A 19,610-nucleotide genomic window follows, 5' to 3' on the forward strand; every position below is an offset into this window, starting at 1 on the left:
GGGGAGAGGATATTAGCTACAAGGGGGACAAAACCTGTTTTTCCATAAAGTTTGGATAGACATTGTACCGTACTGCCAATTTTTGTAAATTAGCTCTGTATATGCTGTTCTGGCAGCCCAGACAGCTCCTCTTTGCTGGAGGCAACAAATAAGCACCTTGTTGGAAGAACATACAGCTGTTACCCAGAAACCTACTTAGCATATTTGTTTTCAAATCCAAGTTTAAAAAAAAAAAAAAAATTAAAAAACCAGAACAGGGTAAATTGTTTTCCTAAAGTGAAAACAAACTCGGGGACACTTTGTGCCAGAGCTATCCAGAGATAACTCAACTCAGTCGAGTTGCCCCATCCTGCCCTGGTGGCACATCCAGCTGCTGAGATGAGCACCTCCTGACCCAAGCAGGGAACATTCAGCAACTTGTTTCACCAGCCAAATACAGACCTTTTCTTTGAAATTAACACCGTTGGCCTTCGGTTACAGAGACACAGAAACTCGCTTTTACCATAGAAACACTTCTAGTGTCAGTATTTATTTTTACCTTAATATACATTTATACAGGCCATAATAAAAAGGCTATTACGCAACAGTTCAGTGAGTTATTACCTAGTTTCAAGAATAATGCATGCAATTACAAAGGAGAGGTAGAAACACCGTATTAAAGACCTAAAAATACAAACATTATATAAACAAACACTTTCAAATTAACTGTTGGAATTTCATACAGATAAATAAGGTAAAAAGTACATTACTCTGTCAAAGTAAAAGGAAACACATGGTTATCCGAACACTGAAAACAATATTTTGATGTGTAAGCCCTGTACAACTTTGTCAAATAGTTCAGACCACTGTGTTTAAGAGAATTAAAATGATTTTGTCCTGGAGAATGGTTTATTCAAGTATTCAAGCAGTTGAGTAACAAAAAAAAGTCCCAAAAATAAAAGTATAGGAACCATTTCCAGAGAAGCTGATCTGCCTAAATACTTTGCAAATCGGTGTCCTGGTGATCTTATGGGATGCTTGAAATAATAATGCCTATAAGGCTAAATGAAGCTTCCCACCTCTCCCCCTAAATGCACACAAAATAATCCTGATTTTTCACACGCTGTATGTAGATATTCTACATCGATTTCTCAGCATCTCAAACCCCAACATTATTTTCTGGTTTTGCATGGTTCCTTGCGCAGAACCTTTCAGCTTACAGTATTTATTGTAATACTGCCCAAGAAACAAACTACAGAGAACTGTCATTACACCCCTAGAGACTGCAGGCATTAATGCACATATCGCATGCACAACAAAAGATGCAACCGAATCTATATAAAAAGCAAACAACCAGCAACTCAACATTGCTATTATTGAGAAAGTCCAGAGCAGTAGTTACTCAAGTATTAGACAAATAGGTATAAAATGGAAAGGTTCACATGAATACAAGTTTTTACAGTTTGTTTGAAAGTCTTCTAGAAGCTACATTTGAAATTCTGAAAAGAATTTTATGTACACTGAAATGAAATTCAGCCAAGTCCATTGTGCCTTCTTTCTCTATTTTTTTTTTTTATATAGTTCTTCAAAAATGAATATACAGTTGCTTTAGTAAATTAGTGCAAAACAAAATATTTTGGAAGAAGATCATCAAATTGTATCCACATCAGCTGAAAACCCACTGGGGATTTTGCACAGATGGAGCGCAATTTCTTCCATTACCATCTCTCCCCCGTGTCAAAGAGCTTTTTAATGCCATCCCTTCATAAGACAAGCTGAGCCATATTTACAACACGTGAGCTCTGATATGAGCCAGCACAGCCCTGAAAGCTTCAAACAGCACTTGCACATGGTTAGGGTTTTCCCCAAATTCACTCTGCCATGTTTTACCGACAACTTAAAAATATTTTTTTCGTGAACTTCTGAGGGAATCTTCTGAGGGAAACGTCTTTTTGTACCTGATGCAGAAGGATCCACTCTCTATAAACCTCATGAGGAAAAAGCCACCCTGATCATTCAAGTCAAAGCACACGTACAAGGATCAGTTTGAAATGTGAAGAGAGATTCTTTTAAATTCTGTTGTTAGGAAGAAAAAGGAGCTGCTGGATCGGTAAGGCAAGTGTACTTTTGGAATTTCTCCTCTTTGAATATGCTGCTGTTTCTTTGGTAGTCACCACAGAAATGTAAGAATCATCTTCCACATGGGGCAGAACAAGGACAACAATTAAGCTGTAGTGAAAAAAGTGCAGTATCACTGATGTGGTCCCTTATGTTCACACCATCTGGTCCTCAGGATATTCCTACTGCTCATACACAGCCACTGTGCTATAGCAAAGTGCGGAAAGCCTTCGCTCGATGCTAGATTTATCTGAAAAGAGAGGTAAAATAGGTGATGATTTCAGTATTATTTTATAATGCATTAATCGTACAATCATAGAATGGTTTGGGTTGGAAGGGACCTTAAAGATCATCTTGTTCCAACCCCCTGCCACAGGCAGGGACACCACCCACTACACCACATTAATTCTACGTAATTTTCAGTATTTTCATTATTCAACGTAAACTTACATTTGTGTACATTTTCTATATCTGCAGGATCTTGCAGGATTTTAGTCAGTCCTTCCAGCAGCAAGGCTGCTTTGTGGTATCGATATGTAATATCTTCAGTTTGCTGAAACATCTCATCCAGAGCTGCCGACTGAACCTGGAATCGTTCAGGAGATTCAGTTACATGAACTGCATTAGGCAAGTAATGAAATGAAAAATTCAAAATTAATGATATAAAAGTGTCATTAAGAAACTATTTTGACCCTTAATTTAGTTGATCTGGCTTTATAACTGTAAGCAACAAAGTCTGAGAGAATACAGTGCCTGTGCTGTATTAACTGAGGATATTTTGCACATATAAGCTATAAAAGCACTTTTTTATCTTGTGTTTACATATGTTACAACAACATATGAATAAATATGCTTGCTCTTATACCTACAATCTCTTGAAAAGACGACAAATTAATTATGCATGACTACACTATTACGAAGGTTAAACAGAGTATTTGCCAGCATCTTGTGTGACACCCATGTTAAAAAGACTTCCTTCTCATCAAAAAGCAGTTAAGTTTCCCCGAATGGTTACTGCATCTGCTCCACGGCAGACAAAATTTATCAATTACATGAAAATGCTTCCACATGTTTGCTATTGTTTTTGCTTTGTGTGGACAAGCTGATGTTCCTCCAATTGAAGTGGCAGATTGATGAAGCTACTTCTGTTGCTCCTATGCTTTAGTAAGCTTTACTGGATGAGACTTTGGCGCCCAGGGCTGCGTGGCTTTGGAATTCATTTCCCTGTGTTTATGTACCAAATGTGCTGATGTAGGGGAAACATCCCTGAGGAACAGCATCTGCCAGGAACTTTAGCCACAGTTAAGGCAGGGCAGAAAAGAGAATGAAAGACTAACAAAAATACCATGAATAGAATTCTGGAAACATACATTCTGTTTTCTGGTTATTTAGAAGAGATAGGAATCACTTCCTTCAAGGGAAGGAAGCAATTCATCTCAACGTCCTATAGGTTTAGGTGAAAGGAGTGACTTACCATTTCTACAGCACAGCTGTAGATGAGTTTCTCTGCAGTTACACTGTTGATTTCATCAATGAACCTCTGCTTGTCCGAAAAGAAACGGTTCAACTTTTCTGTCAATTTCTTGCACATGCCGATACAGAACTTGTATCTCTCGTTGAGGCTTTTCACAACTGGAAGAAGGTTAAGAAGAAATTAAAAACAAACAAACCAACCCCAACCAAACAAGACAAAACCAAACAAAAAAAACCCACCAGCCAACCAAAACACCCCACACAACCAAACAATATAACCTAAGTTTAGCTCTTCCCAGCACTAGCAAAGTCTATCTGTTTAAACTTGTGCTTTTAATGTTTACTTTGCCACTTCCGTGAATTAAGTATATATTAAAAAAAATTCCATTTCAAGTTAATAACTGCCCATTTCTTAACAGTTTCTACCTGTATCTTTGTTTACTCTCAGAATTGTGCAAGTGTACATGTCTACAATTCTCTTGTACAGAAGAAAACAAACAAATGTTGCAACTTCAGTTTTTTGAGTGATGCATCAGCAAAGAAAATTCACAAACCAAGCAAATTGCACCTACCTTGCTTAACAGCAGTGGATGGGTTCAGTTTCCCCGATTTGACCTGTGCTTTGGCAAGATGCAGAGAAGATGCGAGTAACTGGGCAGCTTTCATGTACAACACCAGCTGCTCTACTTGTCTAGGGAGGGGAAAAAAAAAAGAAAAAAGGGCAGTTATGTATCAGAACACTTTTCTTGAACACTTCCAAGCCATGGGCAGACACCACTTTTTATACACAACCCTACGCGGGACCCAGCAGCAGCAGCAAAGGAAGACAGATGTTTAAAATGCAACTCCACCCCTCCCTTCCCTTCACAAACACTGTGTCACGGGTTGAGAGCACATCTGCTCGTGGGAGCTGCAGCAGCAAATACAAACTGCTTGAATGCAGACATTTTAAAAAGGAACACTTATTTGTGGGGACTAAGTGCCCGAGGTCAACGTCTTACCACAGGCGACTGGGTGTACTTTTCTCTTAGAGTCATTTCCTATGCCCCTGGAATTCTCAGTTGTGAAAAGCAAACACTTTGATGGGTATTTTTTTGGTTGGGTTTTTTTCGGTTGTTTTTTTCAGGAAGAAGGCAGGAAGTGGAACTGCCCTTTCCCACCACTCCAAATTTGTCGTATTTCTCCTTGCTTTTGATTTTGCATTAGGGCTGATTGTTTCCACTGAAAAAAAGCCAAATTTGGACACTCCTTCCCCCTACCCAATCTGCACCTTGGTGCTACTGCTTCAGCCTGGCCCACAGGAACACATGATGGCTGAGATCTGACAGAAGCTGGTACACATATTTCCAAGGTTAGAACTGCACTGCTGCCTCTCAAGCTTGAACTCCTCACCACTCTCCCCAACTTGCGTAGCAGTCCAGAAAACACTGTCCTTTTATTTGCCTGCTAGCAAACATCTCTCTGTCCTTTGCTCTTTCTGATCTGTCTTCAGCCGTTAAAAACTTACTCCTATAAAAGATTCTATAGAGGAAAACAATCACTCCCAACAAAAAGAGCACAGTCTGAATGCATTTTTGAGGTGTTCAATATTCCTTAATTCTCTTGATACTGTTTGACCGTATACTCACCCCCATTCTTTGCTTAGCTGGCTGATCTGATCAACAACTATGCTCTCTTGGATTTGGTACAGCGACACTGCAGAAGTGCACAGGTCTGGGTTTCCTCCTCGTACTGCTGTCAGATCCAGAACGCATTCTGTGAATGTCAGCATCATGTTTAGATGACGCAGTGTATCTGTATGTTCTCTCTGTCAGAGGGAAAGACAACAACAATTTAACCATTATAAGCCTCACGGCAAACAAGTACACTTAAAACTCTTGCTAATCATTTGAGGATTTCTTGGTATGTCAATTCTATACAGAAATTACATTGTAGTAGAGCCAGCACTAGGGACTACAGAACCAAACAGGTCCAAACAGATCAACAGGTATTAACTTGTTCTCTCTTCATTAACGATTTCAATATACACTAAGTATGTCTTTCAACAAAGCCAAAGGAATTGGGACATGGAGTTCTATGTTTGTTGAAACCTGAGCAACTAAAGGAATCACAAGTGGGACATATTACTTGTTATTATATTATCAGCAACCCAAAAGTATGCTCGGCACTTGTGTGAGAAGCCAGGAGGAACATTTGGCTTTTATTATATAACAGACTTGATACCTACAAGAGAACCCATCTAAAGCTTCATACTTAGGTGCTTCACTCTAATTTACACTTAGATCTAGAATTATTTTGTGTTAAAAGGCAGCTGTTGCCAAAGTTTACAATTTAAGCTAAACAATTTCAATTGGAGCTAACAACTCACTGCTTCTTGGTGATTAAAACAGACGCTACATGCAGTCTCTGCTCAAAAAAAAAGTTAGTCTTCAAAGTTAATCAAACATATCTCAGCAATATTTATAATTTTTTTCATTAGTAATGCAGGTTTCAATATTTTTTAAACTCTATCTGTGGGAAGAATACAGTGTACTGTCAAACATTCATGTTCTACCATATAGATTCAGTCAATAGGGATCCAAACACCTTCCAGCAAGATGTGACTGAGAAAACAGAACAGCAATCTGTCTTGAGAAATTTACAGTCCAAGGATAGCATTCTGGTGAAAGACCACCCCAATTGGTGTTTTTAAAGTGTCACTCCTCCACACATTTAAAAAAAAAAATATAGGACACTCTTCCCACAAGTAGGATTTAATGTCATCCAGTGACTGTGAAGCAGCAGTTAAAAACAATGCCCAGAGGGACATTGCTACTGTCAGCACCCACACCCAGAGACTTGGCATTAAAACAGAGGCCTCTTTGGAAGACTCTGGTGAACCAAAGGAGTCATGTTCCTTTGGTTACCTATTCAAATACATGAAATGCCAGGAATAGCTACCAAAGAGAAACTGGCAGCAATCAGTACAGGAATATTTTCAAAATCTTAACAAGGAATATGTGAGATAGTGAAGAGGAAACTATGAAGTGCACTGAGCAGTCCTGTTTTCACCATGTCTCTGTTTTAGCAGCATTATACATTATAAAACATTAAATTATTTTTTCTATACCTCCATTAAAGTTTCCTCAGGCAATTCGGGAGCTTCAAAAGTGATAAAGCCCTCTAAGCTGGGAGGCGAAGTACCATAAGGCATGTACTTCAGACTTGGAGCTGCCTCGGCTCCCGGAGGAGAAGAACCCATATAAATACCAGGAGGAGAGCCCATATATACACGGCCACTAGTAGAGCAGAGAGACCCTCCAGAACTGTTTGATCCAACTACAAGAAAAATAACACACACATTCAGTCTAATAGGTTGTTCCATCTGGCAGCGCTGGGGCTGCGGATGATAGCAAATGACAAATCAGTAGTCATCACAGATTCACTCTTGGGAGGCTCTCTTCATCATTCCTTGCATCACTCTGTAGAGAATGCAAAGGCTACACCGTAACGAAGAGTGACGAATCGTAACACAGACTCTGGGAATTGGATGACAAGGATTCCAAGGCAGAGAGTCCAACTGTACAGACCAAAGGTTGTGCTATGGTTCACAAAAGCACACTGCTGCGGACTCCTGCTCATCCTGAGCAGATGAAGGCCTCTACCTTGACATCTTTGATATTCGGCAAAATAGCCGACACATGCTGAAACGCAGTCAGCTCACACCCCTTGTGTGTTGCTCCTGGTACAATGCACAGCAGCAGGCAAAAATGCAGAATCAGAAATTTAACTTTTCCTCTCCACCTTTGTCATAGAGATCTATTATATACTCCCTGCTCCGCAGTGGAGTGAAGCTGTGTTATACAGGAGGTTACACACCGCTGTATTATAAATCTGTGCCTCTGACTCTCTCTCTAGGAGAGAAAAGGCAGAAGTTTTCCGATATCAATCTCTACTTTACAGAGCATTTTTACTGTATGGCCTAGAGGACCTACTGTACAAGGCAGTAATCAGGTTACTGACCCCAAAAATGCAAGGGCAAGCCTATGATATAATACTGCATATGAGAACAGTCCACAGTGGTCAGGAAAGTCTTACCTGAGGTGGTTCTTGTTCTGAGGACCATATGGGTGCAGGTAGGAGGGGTGGCGCTGCTTGGAGGGGACCCAACAGTAAACATGACAGCCCGAGAACTCGCCCCACTTGCCATGGAAGGAGGTGCCATGGCAATTCCATAGGCCCCTGCTGGAGCTGGAACAGAAAATTTCAGCAGGTTAGTCCCTATTACATATAATAATACCAATAAGTAATTACATGCAGCAAATCGGAGCACTGCAACACAACACGCTTTGATGTAGACCCAAGACTTGAACTAGTGAGAAGTTGTGTCAGCCAACAAAACAAGCTGAGTGTACAGCCTTGGCAAGACACAAAAAGAATGAAGATACAGTCTTCATGTATCTTTTTACTTTCAATCTCTCTCTGCTCTACCCTCACCTAGAAAATAGCAACAGAGGCTCTCTCTGAAAGCCTGCGGATGACACCAGTCCTGCACCAAAAGATATGACAGAAAAATTCTCCAGGCACACCATGGCAGGTCTGGAGGCTGAAGACCAGCCCTGCCTGCAGAACTCCATCCATCTGCTCGAAAGCAAGGTGAGAACTCCTGGTGGCCACTTGTGGCAACAGACAAGCTTGGGGAGGGAGGAGAAAAAAAATGACCCAGAATTACATAAAGTGGCTTTGATATGGAAGTGAGGTGGAATTAGGAAATGAAACAGCCACAACTGTTGTATAAAAATAAAACTAAACCCCTCTAGCCAGTATAGGCAGATATTTCTGTGTTTAGCACAGAAATAGATATTTTCCTGTCTCAGTTCTTTTTAAAGCTATGCTAAAGAAATGGAACATATCCCCTTCAAAGATTAAAAAAAGCCTTCTGTACTGAGGCTAAAAATTGTCAGAACCAATTATCAAAGTTGGAAGCAGAACTGTATCTAGTTGGCACTCCATAAAAAAACCTAGCACTTAAAGATAGCCTGGATGTACCAAGCTGTTCCTTACCTGTATCCATGGGTCGCTCTGTGTTGAGGCTGTCTGTACTGCCTTGGTACAACTGGCCACCAAGGGTTGTCTTTACCTGTTGATCTGAGAGCTTCCCAGTACTAACAGACCTAGACACAAAAACATATGACTTCACAACAAAGTTCTTCAGTAAGATCTTCCTATCTAACTTGCAACTAAGGATGACTTTCAGATTCTTGGTATTTCTTACAGAGAATTCTCCAACAAAAGTACAGAAAGTCTAGAAATCTCACTGTTCATCACGGACCTAACCGAACAGAGCATAAAAATAAACAGACCTTTTTGTCTTAAAAATTTATATTGTAAGTTTTGTCATATAGATTCTCAAGTAAAAACTAAACAGGCTTCAGAGAGGCAATGAAATTCCATATTCAGATAATCAAAACAAAAGGGAACTTAGATAGCAACACAAAGCACTTCAGGAAGTCCATGCTATATTTATACACAGTACAAAACGTTCTTCTTGTATACACCAAACCTCAGCATCTCCTCACAGCTCACTTTTTGCATGCTCTTCCCCTCCAAGTTCCTGTGTGCAACGCACATTCTTCTGCCAAGTTACCTACCCAGCTTTACAGGTTAGAAATACTGCAAAATGCCTACCTGCCGAACGTAGTTTTACTGTGCTGTTCTCCTGCCTGCTTTTCACCTCCTTGGGTCGAGTGGAAATGCGTGAAATCCCTTGGGTCAGCGATGTCTTTGGGCTGCAGCGGGGTATCTACCGTGCCCTGGCGATTCGCCAGGGCCAGCAAGTTCGAGGACGCTTGAGTTTTAGGTATTTTGAAAGGAGCTGTTGCCTTTAAGAATCAACACCAAGAACATAGAAAAAAAACAAAGTTAGAACTTCAAAATATTCTCAGGAATGGTTTCAGGTTGTGTGTTATCACTTCATATTTTACTGACAGTGGCAAACTTAACAAACCTTAGTAGGAGAGCCAATGATGGTTGGTAAGGGAGTTTTGAACAGCCAGTCTGAACTTCTAGGTGACGATCCCATGTGTTTGGTAGGTGATGTTCCCAGGCTACCTGGCCTACTTGGTTGTGGAGAATGACTGTATCCATACCCAGCATAGGATGGGCATACCGGGTCTGAATGCTGCTTTCTGAGCTTCTGCTTGTTCTGGTAAATATCTGTGAGAGTAGGAGCACTCTGCAACCTCGCTCCCATCAAAAGCGACTGTGGAGATTGAGATGGTGGTATCGGAGAACCTGTGGGGATGAAAAACAATGAGGTAAAATTCTACTTGCAGAGCTTGGAAAAATGTATCAATGAAGCCCAAAATGCCAGAGATCAACACTGAGCTGAAAGAAGATAGGACTGCAAACACCGTGAGATATGTTTGATCATCAACTCACTAGATGGCAAGGAGAATGGACTTAGCCTGTTGGCTATTTGGACTAAGGCTACGTTACGCTGATGAGACATTCAAGCTGCCAAATAGGCAAGATTTCAGGGTGACAGCTGTACTGGCAGCTGCAGTACCTCTGGCAACCTGCATCAAGACAAATAAAGTGGTTGGATTCAGCAGGAATGGCATAACCAACACTGAAGTTTCAAGTGCAGCCACCAAGACTGTAGGTTGAATAGAGGTTCTCAAGTACTGGAATTATATTCTTGCAAACAAGCGCGTGAATGTGACGTTGCATGTTAATGACTTGTTTAGTACATAATGACTTCATTTGCAGACACAAAAGGCAGCTAATCTCATGGTTCTTGCAAGAAAACTAAGTACTAAAAATAACCAAATTATTCAGAAGGAACCATCTGGGATCATTACTTAGGGCAGTCATTTATTTTTTTGTCTGTCAGACTGAATCTTTTTCCAAAGCTTACTATGTACAAAGGAAGTCCACACTTAAGTATGAGTGCAAAGTTTCTCCTAAAGCAAATGGAAATGGAAGAGCTACAAGGAGTTGTTTAAACAGAGGGCTTTGGGGAAATGTCTCTTGTGAACATCTCACCTACTCAAAGGTGCCCTTTCTCTTTCAAAATAAGGAACCTGAAATTTGATGAAATGGTCTCTTCCTTGTGGTGTTTTTATGTCTCACGATGAGGAACTGTGCAAAGTTACAAACAGTACATAAGACTTCAACTTTGCGGCCACAACTTCCCAGTTAAAATTTCACTCGCTGCTTTTTTTTTTTTTTTTTTAAAAAAAAAGGCAAAACTGAAAAAGAACCATACTAACTAGGTTAAGATTTTTCAGTGCTGGCCAAGACAATTTCCTGAGACAGGCTTCATTTCACAAATGTGAACTAAAAAAACATCAAAAACTTCTTGCAGTTTGCTCAGTGCAGTGCCCGGCTGTTAAGATACATCTTCTTCAGCCTATACTTTTGCTAGTTAGATTTTTGAATATGAGCTACTTCATCTTGATTTCGTTCCACTCCATTAAACAGTATGTTTTAGAATAGCCTTTCTGCCTCCAGTTCCAGCAGAGGGATCAAGTCTATTTCTCATTAACTTCCCAGCCAAGAATTTGCTTGTTCGAAATCCCTCTGCTTGTCTGTCTCATAGCATTGAGAGTCCTCACCTGTCGTTTCAGAAACCACTCTTAAATCTCACAGGTTACTGTTCTAGTGGCATTGCCACCACAGGGAAGGCTTCTGAATTAGAAAGTTTGTCCTCTGCTGCCACTGGCAGCAAGAACAGCTCAATTAGTTCAGAAGCTACATTACGACAGACGTCTTCAGTCCTTAGAAGATCTCAGCACAGATGACCTCACTTCACCCAGAAGCAAAAGCCAGCTTCCCATACCCATTTAAATGCTGAGAAAGAGACTTGCTGCAATTTGTGGTATTTTACAAATAGAAATACCACAGCATTCATTTGAAATTAAGAAATAAAGTCAAGTAGGGAAAGAAGGCAGGAAACAGATGACGAAATGAAACATTATCAACCTTCTTCAGCCTATACTTTTGCTAGTTAGATTTTTGAATATGAGCTACTTCATCTTGATTTCGTTCCACTCCATTAAACAGTATGTTTTAGAATAGCCTTTCTGCCTCCAGTTCCAGCAGAGGGATCAAGTCTATTTCTCATTAACTTCCCAGCCAAGAATTTGCTTGTTCGAAATCCCTCTGCTTGTCTGTCTCATAGCATTGAGAGTCCTCACCTGTCGTTTCAGAAACCACTCTTAAATCTCACAGGTTACTGTTCTAGTGGCATTGCCACCACAGGGAAGGCTTCTGAATTAGAAAGTTTGTCCTCTGCTGCCACTGGCAGCAAGAACAGCTCAATTAGTTCAGAAGCTACATTACGACAGACGTCTTCAGTCCTTAGAAGATCTCAGCACAGATGACCTCACTTCACCCAGAAGCAAAAGCCAGCTTCCCATACCCATTTAAATGCTGAGAAAGAGACTTGCTGCAATTTGTGGTATTTTACAAATAGAAATACCACAGCATTCATTTGAAATTAAGAAATAAAGTCAAGTAGGGAAAGAAGGCAGGAAACAGATGACGAAATGAAACATTAAAAACCCTTACAGCCATAAAAACAGTATACCAGCTGTGGTATGTTACAAATACAAGCCAGTCTGACACTGGCAAAAGGCACTAAACCAACAGCTCAACAAAATTATATCCAAAGAAAAGCATACACACTGCTTCGTATTCTCTTCACCCTTTCTGGTTTTTTTAAGAGACGATTTCAATTCCGAGGATTCACTCATTCCTTGTCTTTTGTTGAGACTGCCAATGGCATAGCAATTATGAAGGTAATTTTTAAGACATGTTACAGAATTCGTTTCATATAGAGGAAACCATTCCCAGATATTTGAAATATGCCTACTCCAAGAAATGAAGGCTCCATCATCTCCAGATTATCTTGGAAAGTGTTTAAATAGGGGAAAAACCCCAAAAGGCAGTTTCAACACCACCTCTTAAAGAGTCAAAATAAAGAGCATAACTAGTATTTTAGACAAAGAAGAAATTGCACCCCAAAATGTGCATAGAGCAAAAGAACATGTTGCTGAATTGCATATTCTTATGCCTAATCCTTCTGGCATTACTGTGCAATTCCATCTTTAACAGTCTCAGAACATCTTCAAGTTCTATTTCTCCCTGACTTTTTTTTCCCCTGCTGGCATGTCATAATGATTTATGATTTGCAAAGCTTACTGAATGCTTAGCAACGCTAGCATCAGATTCCAGTCAATTTCCTAAGGGAATGACGAAAACGTGCTGCAAGCTGTACACTGGCAATTCTTCCTCCCTTTTCTGAGGACTGGCATGACAGAGCTGGTCTATTGAAACCAGATTCTAAGAAGCACGTTACTACCATTCATAATAATCCATCCACTTCCATCCCTGTTTATAGATGGGCATTATCAGAGCTGCTTTTTCACCTTGAGAAAAAGAAACTTCAATCGCTCTCTTACCGTGTAGGGAATTAGTTAGGGGAAAGATGTCTTGATACAGCCACAACTGGGCTTGGTTTCTACAGAAACTCAGTGCAACACTTACCCAGTGCCTCCTATTAACCCATCCTAATGCAGTGTTGGCTCTCTTCTCCCTTCACAAAACACTGTAGAAGCTCTATCAAAATATAACTGGTTGCACTGTCCAAAGTCACTCACCTGAGAAGTTTCTACTCCTTGAGTCATGTCCTTGAAGTTGTCCGCAACAACAGTGTCCAAGCTGCTCAGGTATGGTTCCAACTATGCAAACAAAATCAAAATGTGAATTTACACTTTATACTTTACCTACACATGAAGATAAAGCAAAATAAAACCTAGTTAGTTTACTTCTGTGAGTCATTTAGCAGAAATTGTTTCTGCAATTGCGACCCAGTTGGGCAGATCTTGGTTTAAGATAATTTCAAGCAAGAATTACTGTTCTGAATTACTGTTCCAGATAAACCTTTACTAATTGCTAAGAATGTATGGGCTTACCTAGTGGTGAAGGAGAATATGGTCTAGAAGATCCTGTGGATAACCTGCGCCCAACGCCCTGCGCTGTGTCCCCTGGTACTGGAGAACAGGAGCCCATCTTCATGAAGCCCATTGGGCTGGTATTTGAGCGTCTCACAACTCCAGCTCTAACAAGGTGAAAAGAATAGTTACACACGCTACAGTAACTGTGGTTCCTGGAAATAAGCTTCAGAATTCCCTACGGAGTACAATGATCAGTTAAAGAAAATACTGATATTTAAATAGAAAGCTATGATATTGACGCTTATTAAGCTAATAACTTAAGCTAAGCTTCCCACACTGAAAACAAGCAAGATTTCATTCCCTTTGTTCACGTTGACTTTTTAACTTTCAATGTCATAACAGTCCGTTAACTGGAGAAAATTAAAACAGATATCCCTTAGTACATGGATTCCTAATCTTCAAACAACTTGATCATCAAATTTTGAATATTAAATGTATTGCTGCAAATGCCCATTTTTATGTCAACGAAGAGTATGACGAAATTTTCATACTGAGACTGCTATACAGGTCAGATAACTGAAAATAGGCTATTTAAGGGAACGGTACTTCCCCAGTTATAGCACCTATTATAAAATTGGAGACCCTGGAAAAAAAAAATACGCAAGGAACCATGGACTTTGCTTTTGGAAAGAACTCAAGAGTTCCGAGTAGTCTGTTTCTGAGTCTTTGACCTTCACCATCCTGATCCTGCAGACCACAAGGCAGAGACTAAGTCTGGCACACTAGAGCTTTGTAGTAAGACAAGCTGGTAACTAGCATGCCAAAAATTGTTTCCTTGATATTTTACAGAACAACGCATTCATTTCATCACTACATGTGTGAAAACAAAATATAACTTATTACTTTCTAGTTTATGATGTAATGCCATATAATACACAAAGAGGAATAAAAAAGCAAGACTTCATCTTTTCACCTTCTTGGACTGCATTTGAGCAAAAGAACAAGCTCATTTCGTTTTCATGAAAAATTTCAAGTGCCCATCCAACAATCTTGAGACTGTGAAGGACTATTACTTGTTATCGTTAAGATGTCTTTCTGCTATGTTTTTGTGCAGAAAAAAACATGACATCAGCAAGAAAGCACGGACATCTGTTAGGGTACAAACACAAACTAGAACCAGAAAAGGGAGTTAAAAAGGGCCAAACTCACCTTGGTGATCCGTGGGGGTTTGACACAGGGCTGGCAGTAGAGGAGAGGTTCTGTTCTATGCGCTGGTAATTCCGTAGCTGAGTGGGAACCGGGATAGGTGCCGTTTCGCTGCGGGGGGACACCGAAGGCTGACAATGCCTAAAGTTGGAAGGTGTGGAGACAGTAGTTGAATATAGGTAGACAGGTCTCTCACTGAATTGTACCATTGTTGAAATTTCAGGAGAAATCTAGGAAACAGGCAAATAAGCTGCTTCTGCACTCCCTGCATGCAATGGGATCTCAGCTTGTCCTAATCTAGCTCTTCACGGAGGACGATCGGGAGCTGTTTGTTACTAACTACCTTTCTTAGACTGACTAGTACCAGACTGAGCTGAGAGAGCAGTACCAGCTGGAGCCCTTCGTCACACACCACGGTGATCTACAGGTCCCTCCAGCTTCCTGCCAATCAGCCCGCTCTGTTTACCACGCTTCAAAATAGCGTTCTAGGAAAACCCATTGCGCTAAGAACAGGAAGTTCAGCGGCAGGGCTGGAATGTGTACAAAAACCACTAAAAGCACACTCAAGAGATATCCCCAGAGACACCGTGAACTTGCAAAAGGAAAACACATTATGTAAGCAACCCCTGACAAAGTGACCAAATCCACACACCTGAACATTAATCCACAGACTCCAACTGCAGATTAGCTTCACCCAAGTTCAACTAAAGTGTCAATGACCCGGCTTACCTCGGTGTACTATCTGATAAGGGAATCAAACCACTGCAACGTAATCAGTTACCAACACTTTTAAAACAAGACAGAATTCAACGGAAAGAATTTCAAACTAATGGGCTTTTTGGAAGATAATCAGTTTAGTATCTGGTCCTTTATTGACGACCTCTTCAGAGAAAGATTAGAAATTCTTAGAGGAAATGTGAAAAAAGTTCTGCCATGAAAAAACAAGCAGTTACAGCATTCACTGCAAGGCTACAGCTGAACAGAAATCCGAGTTTCTGACTGTATTTATCCTGTTCTCTTTACTGGCCCTGAGAATGAAATATTACTTCCTAATATGCACAGAGCTTCCTTAGCAAAAGAAAAGAAGTTTGTCTTTTTTATTGCCCCACCATTTTTAGATACTAACAAGTAATTTGGAAGTCAGCTGTGAGCACGCAGTCAGTGCAAAAGCCTGAAAGCCTCCATGGGAGGAGAAGGTCTCAAGTGGGAACCAGAGAAAGGCAGTGGCAGCTGGTAGGGCTAACACAACAGTCTGAGGAGCACAGGGAGAGGGGAAGCAGATAACATTTAAACTGTGGCAGTGACAATGAAAAGGCCATAAAGGCACCTCAACTTTTAAAGTTCTCAGCATGGAAAATGCCTTCCCTTGCTCTGACACACTCTTGCAGGTACAGCAGTGCGAGCCGCGGGCTAACCACAGCTCAGCAAAGCTAATCTCCGGCTAGGTATCCTCAAGTCTGATGTGGTTTGTTACTAGTTTGAGAAGCTGTCATACAGATGTGTGCAGAACTGCATGCAAATCTTGTTTCTCTGAGGTCCAGAGAATAAAATTAGCAATTAACCAGAGGAAAATGAACCATCTCTACCTATTCTGTCCATTCTGGCTGGTGTCTGAGAAGTGCTACAGCTTCTTCTACTTGACATAAAGCAGCCTAACTATGGATAAAATTCATTCAATTTGATTAGTTAATCAGAAATATTCATAGGGCATAACCTTTTGTAAAAAAAAAAACAAAACAACGAAATAATCACACACCATGAAAGAATGTTCCTCAGGAAATAAAAAACCAAAACCAAAAACCAAAAGCAGCATCTTGTACCATATCAAGACACACACTCTGCTTTCTTCAGACCACGCCCCAAGCAGCCAGACTATCGACACACACTCTTTCTTCAGACCACGCCCCAAGCAGCCAGATAGTTACTAAATTTACTCAACCAATAATAATTTGTATTAGTAAATATCTGTATTATAGTACAGACACTGAAAGTGTGAACAGTAGGCACCTGTTTCTAATCACACGACCGTTTAGCTCTTAACTTAGTAATGTACAGATAACATAACTGGCATATTTTAATAAAACCCGTAACTCTAAAAATTGTGATGCCTGACACAATTTAAAATAGGAAATTACAATGCATTTATAATACATTGTACAAGGCCAATATAGAGCAAATGGATCTTTACAGACAAACCATTCCCATTATCTGCCCTTAAACATAAAATGTAAGACTAAAGCTGTATTGACAGCCCATGTCAGCAGATTTCACAAACTGCACAAAGATCAGCAGAAAGTAGCAAACTTTTCTTGTGACAAGCATTTCTAAACAAATAATGCTGACTTGCAGCCCTGTAGTATTAGCATAAGCCAAGAATACATCCAACATAATAGCTTTATTCCCCATTTAGCCACTCATCCTCTTTCTGAATGTACTGAAAACATTATGAAATTCATTACTTGGTCAAATAACAAATCCAACCCTTCTGTTTACATATTAGAGGAGTAGTTAAACAGCATGATTAAGCTTTACAATTTCCAATATAATACAGGGAAAATTTCAGGCAGCACTGACAGATATCAGTGCTTTTCAAACTAGCAGAAACTTCGCCTGCAACCATATGGAAAAAAGAGGACTTATTAACAGTCCTGCTGATGGAAAAGCTGCAATACATGTTTACCTCTTTCATGTGACTTCTTTGGTATCTTGTGAGACACAAACATGATATTCACAGTAATTGCTTGCACAGAAACCACACCCAGTTACCAGACACAAGATTATCCAGCCACGAGACACAAATCCATAGCAATCTGAGCTTTGCAAGTTCCTCTTCTCTCACAACTACTTCTTAAAATCTATACTGCATTCAACATCCTGACTCACTAAATGAAGACTGTGCTGTGCTTCGTAACACCAGAAAGGACAAGTCAGTTATGTCTCCGAAGCTTCTGCTTTCAACTAGTCCAAAATTTAAACAGACCAAAGCATGCTCTCTTTCCTTAATTGACTCACTAAATGAAGAGGGTGCTGTGCTTCGTAACACCAGGAAGGACAAGTCAGTTATTTCTCTCAGTTATTTCTCTGAAGCTTCTGCTTTCAACTAGTCCAAAACAGACCAAAGCATGCTCTCTTTCCTTAAGGAAATCTTTTGGGGACGCATCAGAACCAGAATTTAGCTACACAACTGTCAGCTACTAGAATTAAGTGCAGAGAGCCTGGAAAAAACCAGGTCTGTTTTCTACTGCAATTCAGTTTCCAGTAGCCATCCACAATTTAAGAAGAAATAAAAATAGTAGCAGAGAACCTTTTTAGAAGAGAGGAAATACTAAGCCTGCATCACGCACCTGTTAGCTGTACCAGAAGCAGTGCTTCGAGAAGAGGCTGAGGATGGTTTCTGTACAGTTCCTGAGCTTCCAGAAATAGTTAACGGTGACTGCCTGTGAAAACAAAAAACATTGTCAAAAGACAGGTCTTCACAGCAGAGAAACGATCTACTTTGCAGCAAAACTTTCTGAATTCAAGCTGTTTACATATTCATTTTAAATTCAACTTGGCATATTAATCTTTAAGTCCACACACAGCTATGCAAACCCATCACTGCCAAAACCCCAGCAACTCCTACAGCTGCAGTATCAATTTTAGAACATGAGACTTCTTTTGGATAAAGCTCAGCACACCTACCCTCCACACATCAAGAACTCGCTCGAAGCCCGCCTGCCAGCTGCTCCCAATGGCATGTCATCTACAGTAAGCAGAAGAACACATTGAAAACCTGCATCATGAAGCAGAACCTTAAAAAAAACACCCACATCTCCAATACTACTGTTGTAGAAATAATCACTTCTGACAAATTTCTGTGAACATATAAGTTTTCCACAAATTGTTTTGTGTATGAGAATAGCTCAAATGTGATCAACAGCAACAATGTTACTGGGGATAGCAGTTCTTTAACAAGCTTTGTTGTTCACTTTTGTTGTGTTTTTTTTTTCTTTTTAATATTAATTGTAACAATTTTGAAATAAAATTCATTGTTTAAGAGTACAAGGTATCAGCATTGAGAAATTTAAAATAATGAATGACAAAAACCCTTCACAAATCAAGGCACTAATTTGGTCAAATATTTAACATGAATTGATGGCATGTACAGAAATCTGCTGATTGGCTTCCTAGTGGTAATTGACATTTGGATGATGTAATGAAATAGCAATGTGCTACATCCCAGTCCTTCTACCTTTCATGTTAAACATTTACTATGTTTTTACCTACACTTGTTTATTATCTAAAGCTCAACAGCATGGTCTATAAACATTCAGTTAGCCTGGAGGTAACAATGTGCCTCTCTCCACCAAAAGAATCCTTGGGCTTTTTATCAGTTGTTTACAACTGACTCTCTTCTCCTACTGCCAAACCCCAGTATTTTCCATGACTTTAAATCACCCTGGTGTCCTTGGCTTATCTGGCTACTCAAGTGGAAGTGAAAATATCCCAGATGGACATGCAGGTATAGCAAACAGGCTCCCCTCAAACTAACAAAGTGAGTTCCAATGTAAATTGAGACACATTTAGAGAAAAGAGAGTCAAAGAATAACAGGACATATAGGTATGCTACAAGTGGAAATTGTTTAAAAATGTAAAAATAAGGAAGGTTCTTACATGAGTGGTCTGAAGAGATGTTGTGTGGGACAAGAACAAAGTCATCTGTGTCACAAGAGGAGTTCTTGCTACTGGTACTGGCAGAGTCTTTAGAGACTTGAAGATAGTTAGGAGGACCCAATGGAGGGGAAGACAAATTTTCTTCTTGAATATGCTGCATGTCTGGGAGAGACTGAGGGGGGCGGAAAAAAGGAAGTAAAAAAACCCACTGTAAATACAGTGATTCAGAATGCAAAATTG

General features: G+C 40.1%; 1 protein-coding gene across 2 annotated transcripts in view; it reads right to left on the reverse strand.

Moving 5' to 3' along the window:
- Positions 1–496: 496 nt before the first annotated feature.
- Positions 497–19,610, reverse strand: part of ULK2 (unc-51 like autophagy activating kinase 2) — a 41,344-nt gene continuing 22,230 nt past the window's right edge. For both annotated transcript variants that reach the window (XM_014953277.1, XM_014953276.1), the window contains exons 13-28: positions 19,371–19,542; positions 18,399–18,459; positions 18,062–18,154; positions 14,721–14,858; positions 13,530–13,675; positions 13,215–13,295; positions 9,557–9,843; positions 9,238–9,431; positions 8,614–8,723; positions 7,648–7,800; positions 6,680–6,888; positions 5,199–5,377; positions 4,143–4,261; positions 3,572–3,729; positions 2,548–2,683; positions 497–2,347 (exon numbers count right to left, since the gene is read on the reverse strand). In XM_014953277.1, the coding sequence (XP_014808763.1) occupies positions 2,280–2,347; positions 2,548–2,683; positions 3,572–3,729; positions 4,143–4,261; positions 5,199–5,377; positions 6,680–6,888; positions 7,648–7,800; positions 8,614–8,723; positions 9,238–9,431; positions 9,557–9,843; positions 13,215–13,295; positions 13,530–13,675; positions 14,721–14,858; positions 18,062–18,154; positions 18,399–18,459; positions 19,371–19,542 (2,304 nt within the window). In that variant the 3' untranslated portion in view covers positions 497–2,279. The remainder of the gene's footprint in view (positions 2,348–2,547; positions 2,684–3,571; positions 3,730–4,142; positions 4,262–5,198; positions 5,378–6,679; positions 6,889–7,647; positions 7,801–8,613; positions 8,724–9,237; positions 9,432–9,556; positions 9,844–13,214; positions 13,296–13,529; positions 13,676–14,720; positions 14,859–18,061; positions 18,155–18,398; positions 18,460–19,370; positions 19,543–19,610) is intronic.

This window comes from Calidris pugnax, unplaced genomic scaffold, assembly GCF_001431845.1.
Source record: "Calidris pugnax isolate Ruff unplaced genomic scaffold, ASM143184v1 scaffold133, whole genome shotgun sequence".
NCBI classification, from domain to species: Eukaryota; Metazoa; Chordata; class Aves; order Charadriiformes; family Scolopacidae; genus Calidris; species Calidris pugnax.